The sequence below is a fragment of the Miscanthus floridulus genome, chromosome 6 (genome assembly GCF_019320115.1).
Source record: "Miscanthus floridulus cultivar M001 chromosome 6, ASM1932011v1, whole genome shotgun sequence".
NCBI classification, from domain to species: Eukaryota; Viridiplantae; Streptophyta; class Magnoliopsida; order Poales; family Poaceae; genus Miscanthus; species Miscanthus floridulus.
In genome coordinates, this window is record NC_089585.1 from 72,360,110 (window position 1) to 72,372,820 (window position 12,711).

The 12,711-nt window shown below is 48.2% G+C and overlaps 1 protein-coding gene and 1 pseudogene across 1 annotated transcript; both read right to left on the reverse strand.

Moving 5' to 3' along the window:
• Positions 1-3,938: 3,938 nt before the first annotated feature.
• On the reverse strand, positions 3,939-4,469 carry LOC136460690 (uncharacterized). The gene has a single exon (XM_066460294.1). The coding sequence runs from the start codon at positions 4,467-4,469 to the stop codon at positions 3,939-3,941; it is 531 nt and encodes a 176-aa protein (XP_066316391.1).
• Positions 4,470-5,587: 1,118 nt separating this feature from the next.
• On the reverse strand, positions 5,588-6,502 carry LOC136460691 (U-box domain-containing protein 45-like; annotated as a pseudogene).
• Between the last annotated feature and the right edge of the window lie 6,209 nt (positions 6,503-12,711).

Consider the following 12,711-nt stretch of genomic DNA (forward strand, 5'->3'; position numbering starts at 1 on the left):
TTAATCTGATCGAATTCGTATTTTCGGACAAATTCAAATTCGGTTCAAAATTCAGAACACCAAATTCGAAATCGGAACGAAAATGGTTTAGACATTTTTTTTTTGACCGTTTTCTACTTTTCTACTTTTAATTTGAAATATCCCGAATTCGAAATTCGGTTTAAACCAAATTTGGCCCACTATAAGTCCAACCTTAGAAAAATTATATCTTTTTCATACGATCTCGGATGAAGATTATTTTTATATGAAAATTGTAGCTCTCGACGAGATCTACAACTTTTTAGTTCTTAGTTTTTTCATTTGATGTCTTGAAGATATTCAAAAAAATTAAACAAAGTCAGCGATATATTAATCGCGTACAAGCACTTGTTGCCTTAAAAAATTATATCTTCCTTATATCTTGTCGAATGGAGATACTTTTTAAGAAAGTTGTAGGACTTGTTAATTATTATATACCTGTTAATTGTTATGCACTTGGTCCTACGGGCTAATATTCCATATTGATTTTTCGTATACCGACCGTGTTCGACATAATTCCGCTCAAATTAGTTCGTTTTTGAATTTGTTAATATTCCGTAAGTTCGTGTTCGTTTTCATGTCCGGCTTTACCGCTTTTGTTTTTGTTTTCGTATTCAAATGTAGAAGTAGAAAACGGTTGAGAGATTTTCCGACCGTTTTCATCCCTAGAGACACCATGAGCACGAAGCAATCTATCGTCCAAGGATTGCTGTAGAGATCCATTATATCTTTTTGAGTTAAATGCATGGGTGGTCCATCAACTTACGCTCTAGTTTCACTTAGATCCATCAACTCTGAAAGTAGGTTTTTTCTATAATCTTTGTTAGTGGTGTATTCCTAGCACATACCCCCTTTGTTTCAATTTTTTAACCGATGTGGCACCTCCGGGTCCATGTGGACGCCGCACACACGCATGCATGTGCATGCATGATGCATGCACGTCGGCGTCTTCCCGCAGCTGGACAACTCTTGCGGGTTTTGCTTGTGAGCATGAAGACCGAAAGCGTAATAGGAATCGTGGAATACGTGATATATTACTCAGGGGGCTTATGTTGTGTACATATAGGCACGATGGGGAGCCGGATACGGTAGGGCCATGGGTCGTGTCACGTTTATAATCTAACACTCCCTAGCAGTCGGAACTGGGAGCACCGCGAACATTGAGACTGGACCTAAACTCCACGAAGACGGACGTCGTAAGGCCCTTGGTGAAGATGTCGACGTACTGAGATGTCGTGGGGACATGAAGAACTCAAATTTCTCCAAGGGCGACACGGTCACGAACAAAGTGTAAATCAATCTCCACATTCTTGGTCCGCTAGTGCTGAACGGGGTTGGTGGACAGATAAACGACACTGACATTGTCATAGTACACAATGGTGGCTCGCCAAAGAGGGCAATGGAGCTGATGGAGGAGTTGATGCAACCAACATGCCTCCGCAACTCCATTTGCAACAGCGCGATACTCGGCCTCTGCACTGGATCTAGAGATTGTCGCCTGACGCTTGGAAGACCAGGAAATCAAATTATCACCCAAAAATACACCGTAGCCAGAAGTGGAACGGTGAGTATCGGGACAACCGACCCAATTAGCATCAGTGTACACAGTGAGATCAGCAGTCGAGGTGCGAAGAAGGTGAAAACCGAGGTCCAGGGTACCCTGAATGTAGCGCAGAATGCGCTTTCATAGCGGCGAGGTGTGGCTCTCTCGGATCATGCATATAAAGACAGACCTGCTGAACGGCGTAGGCGAGATCAGGGCGCGTGAAGGTGAGGTACTGAAGCGCGCCAGCAATGCTGTGAAAATGTGTCGGATCAACCACTAGGACACCATCAGCAGACATCTTGGCATGAGTATCGATAGGTGTACTGCAAGGCTTACAGTCATGCATACCAGCACGATCTAGAATATCCAACATATATTGTCTCTAAGAGAGGAATAAACCATCAACTCGACAATCAACATAGAGACCCAAGAAATGATGAAGAGGACCCGTATCTGTCATAGAGAATTCCCGCTGGAGAGCTGCAATAACCTGCTGGAGAAAACTCGGTGACGAGGCAGTGAGAACAATATCGTCCACATAGAGAAGCAAAAAAGATGTGTCAGCACCGCGGTGGTAGATGAACAGAGAGGTGTCTGCCTTGGCCTCAACAAACCCGAGAGAGGTGATGTGACGGGCAAAGTGACTGTACCACGCACGAGGTGCCTGCTTCAGTCCATATAGTGATCTGTTCAACTTGCACACATAGTTGGGTCAGGTGGAGTCAACAAATCTAGACGGCTGCTCACAATAAACAGTCTCAGCCAATGTCCCATGGAGGAAAGCATTCTTGACGTCCAACTGGTGAATCAGCCAAGAGCGAGACATAGCCAATGTAGGAACAACGCGGACTATGGCCGGCTTGATGACTGGACTAAAAGTCTCCTCATAATCAATCTCCGGGCGCTGAGTGAAACCTCGAAGCACCCACCTGGCCTTGTAACGATCAAGAGAGCCATCAGCCAAAAACTTGTGACGATAAACCCATTTACCGGTGACGACGTTAACACCGGGCGGACGGGCAACTAAAGTCCAGGTGTCGTTGGCCAAGAGTGCATCAAACTCGGCCTGCATAACATCCGAAAACTCAAAGATGAGTGTAGGAAGGATGAGTACCGTAGAGAGCAAAAAACGGTGTGAGGCCGCTGAGGGTCTTAGTGGGATGACGGTTAAGGAGATAGGTGGCAGTAAGTAGGGAGTTAGCCCAATAGATCGATGGAAAGCTAGCCTAAAAAAGAAGAGAGCGCACAATATTATTAATGGTACGAAGAGCGCGCTCGGCTTTACCGTTTTGCTGAGAGGTGTATGGGCACGACATGCGAAGGACGACACCCTATGAGAGGAAGAACATGCGGGCCAAGGAGTGTCGGACTCACGGCCATTATCGCACTAGACGGCCTTGATAGGAGTGCCAAACTATGTGCGCACATAGGCAAAAAAGTTAGAGAGAGTGGCAAAAGTATCGGATTTAATACGAAGCAGAAATGTCCATGCATAGTGGTAGCAATCATCAACAATAATGAGATAATATTTGTAACCCGACACACTAGCGATAGGGGATGTCCAAAGATCACAATGTATTAAATCAAATTTGTTGACAGCTTGAGAGGAAGATGTCCCAAAAGGAAGACGAACATGACGGCCTAATTGGCAAGCATGACATATGTGATCATGTTTGGGTTTATTACATGGAATAGCATGAGAGGTAATAAGCTGGGACAGGGCTTCGAAGCCGATATGACCGAGGTGACGATGCCATAGGGTTGAGGTGGAGGTAGGAGCTACGAGTGCAGGTATGCTGCTGGTGAGTGGGAAGAACGGGTAGAGGTCACCCGTGCTATTACACCTGGAGATCACGCTCCGTGTTTAAAGGTCCTTCATAGAAAGGCCAAAAGGATCAAACTCTATAGAACAATTATTATCAGTGGTAAACCGGCGTACTGAAATTAAGTTCTTAATAATGCCAGGTGAAACTAAAACATTATTTAGAACAAGAGGACGACGCGGTGCAGGAAAAGAGAATGAACCAATAGAAGTAATGGACAGCAAGGCACCATTATCGACAACGATGGATGAAGGACCAGACAAGGAGGGAGGCCGAGGAGAAGAGATAATACCAGAGTGGGCGGTCATGTGAGAACCAGCACCAGAATTAGCATACCACTCGGCAGGGATGGTAGGCAGCATTAGGGACATCGTGTTGAAGTTATTAACGAGTGACGCTTGCTCCCAAGATCCACCAGACATGGGGTTCCATGACGTAGGCAGAGGTGGTGTACCCGACGAGGACGTCAAAGACGGGGCAAACATGGGAGCTACGCCTCCGTACGTGAAGCCTCAAGGTGGCGGTGCGAACCCTAGGGCCATCGCTGGGTACTAGGGTAGCATGTTGAATGCAGGCTGGGGGTGGTCGTACGGCGCGGATGGAGGATGCAGCATGTGGCCAGGTAGACCACTATAACCGTGCGGCCATAACTGCACAGTACTAGACCAGGGATTGGTGTGACCCGTGCCTGGGCCAGATGGTGCGCCACCACCATGTCGAGGTCCACCAGTGCTGCTACTAGACTTGCCACCATGTCCATGGTAGCGCGGGTTGCTCGATCTAGCAGGGGCGCCGGAACCAGCGGGGGCTGGTGTAGGAGGGCGCTGCGGAGGTGGCGTTGGTGCAGTGACCAGGGCCGGTGGCGTCGGTGGTGTGGCATGAGTGTAGTCGGCAGTGATGTCGTTGAGGTCAATCTCCTTGAGGAGCAGCAGCGTGCGTGCCCCGTCGAACGTGGGGAAGGGCCACTGCATCTTCATATTCGACACCATGTGGCAAAATTTCTCATTGAGGCCACAGAAGAGGGTAAGGACGAGTTGCCGATCACCGATCGGATCACCAAACTCGGCGAGCGAGGTGGCCATCGTCTTAAGGTGGTGGTAGTAGTCCATGATGGAGAGGATGCCCTACTTGGAGGAGTGGAATTTAGCCTCCAGTAGTAGGGCGCGAGACTCACGCGGCCCGAGCAATTCATCCTTAAGGTAGAGCCAGGCGGCGCGGGCGTTGGGATCCCAAATCATCAACGATTGCTGCAGATCATTGGACACAGTGCCATAGACCTAGGTGAGGACACAACAGTCCATGGTCGACCATGCGGAGCACTTGGGGTAGGAGTCATCGGAGAGCATGTGATCCTTGAGATTGTACTTGCCGAGGACGATGAGGAAGAGGGAGTGCCAGCGGCCATAGTTGTTGCTTGGCTTCTCTAGGGTCATGGGAATTATGATCTTGATGTTGATGACGGCGATGGCCTACGTATGTAGGGTGGCATTGGCGTGCGAGCACCTGGTCATGAGCAGCACAGGCCTCGTCCTCAAGGCGCTTGGCCTCGGTGGCACGAGTAGCAGCAGCGGTGGCATCATCATCACTGGGCGCCATCAGTAGCAGCAGTAGATGCCTGGTGATGGATTAGCAGCAAGCAACGGCAGGAAGGTGGCCCGGTGAGGATGTCAGCAACGGGCAGTGGAAGGGACGGTGACGTGAGTCAACGGCGGCTAGGGTTTGCGGAAGCGGCCATGGGAGCGAACCGTCTGTGATACCATGAAAGCATAATAGGAATTGTAGAATACGCGATGTATTACTCAGGGGCCTGTGTTATGTACATATAGGCACGATGGGGAGCCAGATACGGCAGGGCCATGGGCCGTGTCACGTTTATAATCTAACAATGACTTTGCTGACAGGGTGGTAGGGTGAGCATAATGACGTGGGGGCGCGGCGACTGGCGAGGCACGCGAGCATGATGACCTTGCTAAGGCTGAGGCGCCAGAAGTCACAGCTGCCAGGAAGGTGGAGGCGTTCGAGGAGCTAAAGGGCGTGGTCAGGGCGCTCTAGGACGGCGGCGGAGGCGGTGAAGGTTGCATGTCCCACGTCGAGGTGGGCAAGGCCATGCGGAGGAAGGCCAAGGACGACGCTGACGCCACAGAGATGCTCGTGATGCTCGGCGCCATCCCGCCGCTCATCATGATGCTAGCATGGTCTCCTAGAATGGTAGGCTCTTGGAGGTGGAGGAGGCAGTAAGCACCTTGAGGTTCTCAGTCATTACCAGAGTGAAGTCCTACGGCAGCCGCACGCGCTAGACAATGCGCCGCATGTTGCTCTACAGGCTCTGCTGAACCAGCTGCCGCACGATGCGCTTCTTGGAGCTCATGCCGGCGTCATCGAACTCAATGTCCATCGACTCCTCCTCTCTTTGGCACCTGCGCTCTTGCGGCGCTGACACCGTCGCCATGACGCCTGAGACATCGTCCACGACCTACTTGCCCTTTGTCGGTGCGGAGGATCTCTAGGATCCTAGACGCGCGCTTCTACATGAGTGTCGTGCCCATGAGCGTGAGCTCTAGGAGAGCGGACGAGGCGGCGGCCTCGGCCATGGCCGCACAGTCACCGTAGCTCTGGTGCGTCAGGACCATGAGCACGTAGGCCACCTTCTCCTGGCACCCGGGCTCATCGGCCTAGTTGAGCACGTCGACCAGGGACGGCACCGCGTTGGGGGCATGGGCACCGCGCGGTGGCCCTCGGGGCAGGCCACCACGAGGTTGTAGAGCATGGCGAGCGCGCGGTCCATCATGGGGGAGGCGTCCCCCACGGCAGCCACCAGCGCCAGCGCGAGCCCGACCGCCAGCAGGTGTGGCGCGTTGGCGGGCGCAATGGAGAGGTTCAGGAGCACGTGCAGCGCGTCATGGCGTGCCTGCTCGATGGAGGAGCACGTGGCGAACAGGAACACGCGCACAAGGAACGGCTTGACGCCAGATGCACCGATGACGGGCTTGTTAGCCTTGAGTGCGCTGAGGCAGAGGAAGTTGGCAACCACGACCTCCGTCAGCGCGTCGGATGCGCCGCCGCTGTTCGTAATGCGGAGCATCTTGTGGACCGTGCTGCCTGTCGGCGCCGACATCTACTACTTCTCGTAGGGCCACGCCGAGCACGCCGGCGCCGCCGCTGTGGTCCTGCACGCCGCCGGTACCTGGCTCCCTGGATGCCTGCAGCAGCAGCAGCAACGAAGCTTATGGAGGAATTTGCTAGTTATCCACCTTAGCGACGAGGAAGACGCACTCGCCGACGCCGCGCTTCATCACGTCCACGTCCTTGAACTACTGGCGGGGCTTGTCGTTGTCCCCGTCGGTGGTGGTGGCGACAGCGTCGGCCTCCGTGGATGAGTATAGGATGGCGATGCACACGCGGTTCGCTGGTTGTAGATAGGTAGGCGCTCGATGGCCGCCCAGCGAAGCGCCTGATGAGGACATCAACACCGATCATACATCCACGCCGTCCACGCCGACACCTGCTGGTCCTATTACTCGTGCTCGTGCTCGAAAAGTTAATCATCAAGTGAGTTCCTTCTTGAGCTCTTGTCTATCCTGTTTAGATCTTGGAGACACGTGCACTCTTGTTTTGATTAGGAATCAAGGAGAAGACCGAAAGGGAAAAGGACTCGCGTAGGCTGGATTCGGACTGCAGCACACCTCCAACTTGCGACGGTCGCCACGGTTACATACGGAGTCGGATTGGGGTGATTCTGGACTTATTGGAAAGCTAATAAAGTCTACTTTCATACGGATCTGACCTCATACTCATACCTGCTCAGAAGCGGCGTCAACAGTCCAAAAATCACCGAGAGGTCTATTCTGTCCAGGGTGCTGCGCCACCTTAAGTTAGCCCAATGGGCTTGTATCGTTTAGAGTCCAGTAGGGACGCGTCCTAGGGTTGGAGCACGACCCAACCTCTCTTGTGGTCGTCCTCCACACGTCATATACCCCTTAGCCGCCACCAGGAACACTGGGGGTTTTTGTTTAGATCAAGTTTAGCCTTTGCTACTTGCTTGTAGGCGCGCGTGCTGATCTAGCCGCCCGTCTCCTTGTCTTCGGAACCCCACTCATAATAAGATTCAGTTTGAGGTTTTCAATTTCATCTTGCAAATTCAGTGCTTGTTTCGTTGTTCTTGCTAGTTCTTCGATTGCTTGCAGGACGGGAGCCCTAGTGGCTGGTTGTTGCGCTCCACAAGATCGTGACGGCCTTTGGAGGTGGTGTATCAGTTGCTAAGGCGCAGTCTTGGAAGGCTGTAGTTGGGCCGTGAACGTCATCTCCATCCACCAAATCGAGTTGTCTCACGCCTCTCATCGAAAGATCATCCATAAACCCTAGCGGGTTCATATCAATTGGTAATCAGAGCAAGGTTTATCGGTGAGAGACTTCCAATCCTTCACTGTTTTATTTTTCCTATAGTCCAGAAAAGCTAAAAAAATAGTAGATTAGTTTCCTGCAATCCTATAGACCTTTGAGCCGTGGCTAGTGCTACCTAGTTAGGGCTTGTTGAATATTCGGTTGCATCGGGTGTGTCGGATTGCTGGTCTTAGTTTATTCCCTTAGAGTTTCGAGTTCTTATCACTTTCGTATCACAACACGCGCTATTATATAGTCTCTCTGTTGGCCGAATCCAAGTAGGGTTTGAAGTTTGAATCGGACAAAGAATCGGCTGTTCCTCTCTGTTGGCTGAATCCAAGTAGGTTTTCAAGTTTGAGTCGGATCAAGGAATCGGTTATTCCTCGCTATTGGCCAAGTCCGAGTAGAATTGGAAGTTCCAATCGGATGAGGAATCAGTCACCCTATGCTACAAATATCAAACTAACCACGCTGCAAGTATTCATATCTAAACGAGTGGCTTACTCTAGAGAGAGAGAGAGAGAATATCTTTTTTTACCGGAATACCCCTGCCCTTTCGGAAAAAGTGTGTGTGCTGAGTTACTCTTTGGGAGTGTTCTTGTTCATATAATCAGTTTTGAGTGCCCCCTGAAAAAAAAATATTCAAAAAAAAGAAAAAAAAAAGAAAAAAAAAGAGAAAGAAGCAAAAGAAAAGAAGAGAAAGGGGCTGATCTTAGAGATTTTTCGTTCACTTTGGGTGGTGTGTTGTGCTCTCCTTTGTGTCCAGGCTCGCGTCTCTAGCACGGTCTAGACTAGGACCAGCACAGTACCGCCGGTTGAACGATTATTCAGCTTGCTTTTTGTAACTAACGTGGTGCTAGTTCGTTCCTTGTTTCAGCCCACCTATAGCTCCACATATTCTACAGCTTGACAGGTCTCGTGCTGCGGCACCGATACACTTCATCCATTGCTGCAGACTTGTTGGTAGACGACCCCTCCTGTCGAGCAAGGTAAGAACTGGTAAGAACTTGTGTAACAGGTGGAGAGTGAGCGACTTGCTGTAGCTACATCCTAGTAGTTGTAGGGCTTTTATTTCTTCACTTGTCTTCTTGTTGTCTTTGTCTTTGAACCATGCCAGGGTCCGACGAAGATAACCAAATTCCACATTCGCCTCGCACAAAGGGCATCATACAACATTTTGAAAGGAAAGTGAAGCTGCACACGGAGGGACTTGATAATGACTTGCAGGTGACAAATGACAAACTTGGGCAGTTGGAGGCTACGCAGATTGCCGCAAACAACAAGCTTGCAGGTTTGGAGAAGTCCATTGCTAGTGTGGACAAAAGCCTTGCTGCTCTGCTGAGGCGTTTTGATGACCTCCACAACAATGATAAAGACTAGCATAAAGAAGAAAAGAAGGAGGAAGATCAAGAGGATGGTAGTTATGATGAAGAATACACAGGTGATACTGAACATGATGATCGAGACACTCGTGATCGACGTCGCCTATGTCACAACCGTAGAGGTATGGGTGGCCGCCGCCGACGCGAGGTACACAATAATGATGATGCTTTCAGTAAGATTAAATTTAAAATACCTCCTTTTGATGGTAAATATGACCCTGATGCATACATTACTTGGGAGATTACTGTTGATCAAAAGTTTGCATGCCATGAATTTCCTGAGAACACACGTGTTAGGGCTGCTACTAGTGAGTTCACAGATTTTGCTTCTATTTGGTGGATCGAATATGGCAAGAAAAATCCTAATAACATACCTAAAACTTGGGATGCACTGAAACAAGCCATGAGAGCTAGATTTGTTCCATCTTACTATGCCCGTGATATGATAAATAAGTTGCAGCAATTGAGACAAGGTTCTAAAAGTGTAGAAGAATACTATCAGGAATTACAAACAGGTATGTTGCGTTGTAAATTAGAGGAGGATGAGGAACCTGCTATGGCTAGATTTTTAGGTGGGTTAAATCGGGAAATTCAGGATATCCTCGCTTACAAAGAATACAATAACGTAACCAAACTGTTTCATCTTGCTTGTAAAGCTGAACGGGAAGTGTAGGGACGACGTGCTAGCGCAAGGACTAATGTTTCTGCAGGGAAAGCTAGTTCATGGCAGCAGCGCACGTCTACAACTCCGTCTACACGTACTCCTACGCCATCATCTAGTGACAAGACTCGAGCTGCCCCCACCAATTCAGTAGCGAAGACAGCGCAAAAGCCGGCTGCGAGTACTTCATCCGTGGCATCGACAGGGTAGAACAAGCAACATACAATGTCATCGGTGCAAGGGATATGGCCATATGATGCGTGACTGCCCAAACAAGCGTGTTATGATTGTCAAAGATGATGGTGAGTGTTCATCTGCTAGTGATTTTGATGAAGATACACTTGCATTGCTTGCGGCTGACTATGCAGGTAGTGAGGAACACATAGAAGAACACATTAATGCAGGTGACGCGGAGCACTATGAGAGCTTGATTGTACAGCGAGTGCTTAGTGCACAAATAGAGAAGGCGGAGCAAAATCAGCGACACACTTTATTCCAAACAAAGTGTGTCATCAAGGAGCGTTCGTGCCACATGATCATTGATGGAGGTAGCTGCAACAACTTGGCAAGTAGCGACATGGTACAGAAGCTCGCCCTCACCACCAAACCACACCCCCATCCCTACTACATCCAATGGCTGAACAACAGTGGTAAGGCAAAGGTAACGAGACTTGTGCGAATCGATTTTGCCATCGGATCATACAAAGATATTGTTGAATGTGATGTTGTGCCTATGCAAGCTTGTAATATTCTGCTAGGTAGACCATGGCAATTTGATAGAGATTCGATGCATCATGGTAGATCAAATCAATATTCATTTCTATACCATGATCGAAAAATTGTGTTGCATCCTATGTCTCCTGAAGCTATTATGCAATCTGATGTTACTAAGGCTGCAAAAGCAAAGAGCGAGAGCAATAAAAATGACAAATATGTTGTTGATGACAAAGATGAGATAAAATTGAAAGGACGTTGTATGCTTGCTACAAAATCTGATATTAATGAGTTCAATGCATCCACCTCTGTTGCTTATGCTTTGGTATGCGAGGATGCTTTGATTTCATTTGAGGATATACAACGTTCTTTGCCCCCTGCTGTTGCTAACATTTTGCAGGAGTATTCTGATGTGTTCCCCATTGAGATACCAGCGGGGCTGCCACCAATACGTGGGATTGAGCACCAAATTGATCTTATCCCTGGAGCATCTTTGCCAAACCGTGCGCCATACAGGACCAATCCAGAAGAAACGAAGGAAATTCAGCGACAAGTGTAAGAACTACTAGACAAAGGTTATGTGCGTGAGTCTCTTAGTCCTTGTGCTGTTCCTGTGATTTTAGTGCCTAAGAAAGATGGAACATGGCGCATGTGTGTTGATTGTAGGGCTATTAATAATATCACTATTCGATATCGACACCCTATTCCACGATTAGATGATATGCTTGATGAATTGAGTGGTGCTGTTGTGTTTTCAAAGGTTGATTTGCGTAGTGGGTACCACCAGATTCGTATGAAATTGGGAGATGAATGGAAAACTGTTTTCAAAACTAAGTTCGGTCTATATGAGTGGTTAGTCATGCCTTTTGGGTTAACTAATGCACCTAGTACTTTCATGAGATTAATGAACGAGGTTTTGCGTGCTTTCATTGAGAAATTTGTTGTCGTCTACTTTGATGATATACTGATTTATAGCAAATCCATAGATGAACACCTTGATCACTTACATGCTGTTTTCAATGCTCTACGTGATGCACATTTGTTTGGTAACCTTGAGAAGTGCACTTTCTGCACCGATCGAGTATCGTTTCTTGGCTATGTTGTCACTCCACAGGGAATTGAGGTTGATAAAGCCAAGGCGGAAGCTATACAAGGATGGCCTGTACCCACGATGGTCATGCAAGTGCGGAGTTTCCTAGGACTTGCTAGTTTCTATCATCGTTTTGTGAAGGACTTCAGCACCATTGCTGCACCATTGAATGAGCTTACAAAGAAGGGAGTGCCCTTTTCTTGGGGCAAAGCACAAGGGCACGCCTTCCATGTGCTGAAAGATAAGTTAACACATGCACCTCTACTCCAACTCCCTGATTTTAATAAGACTTTCGAGCTTGAATGTGATGCGAGTGGAATTGGATTGGGTGGTGTTTTGTTACAAGAAAGCAAACCTGTTGCATACTTTAGTGAGAAATTGAGCGGGCCTATTCTTAATTATTCTACATATGATAAGGAATTATATGCTCTAGTGCGGACATTAGAAACATGGCAGCATTATTTGTGGCCTAAAGAATTTGTTATACATTCTGATCATGAATCTTTGAAGCATATTCGTAGTCAAGGAAAACTGAATCGTAGACATGCAAAATGGGTTGAATATATTGAATCTTTTCCTTATGTTATCAAACACAAGAAAGGGAAGGATAATATCATTGCAGATGCATTGTCTAGGAGATATACTTTGCTGAATCAACTTGATTACAAGATCTTTGGGTTAGAAACAATTAAAGATTGATATGCTCATGATGCTGATTTTAAAGAAGTGCTGCTGCATTGTAAAGATGGGAAAACGTGGAACAAATTCATCATCAATGATGGGTTTGTGTTTAGAGCTAACAAGCTATGCATTCCATCTAGCTCCGTTCGCTTGTTGTTACTGCAGGAAGCGCATGGAGGTGGCTTGATGGGGCATTTTGGAGCGAAGAAGACAGAGGACATTCTTGCTGGTCATTTCTTTTGGCCAAAGATGCGACGAGATGTGGAGAGATTTGTTGCTCGCTGCACAACATGTCAAAAGGCTAAGTCCCGGTTGAATCCACACGGTTTGTATATGCCTCTTCCTGTTCCTAGTGCTCCTTGGGAGGATATTTCTATGGATTTTGTGTTGGGATTGCCACAGACTAGGAAAAGGCG

Coding starts and splice junctions, on each gene's coding strand:
- LOC136460690 (XM_066460294.1), bottom strand. CDS start 4,469: ATGGCCACCTCGCTCGCCGAGTTTGGTGATCCGATCGGTGATCGGCAA.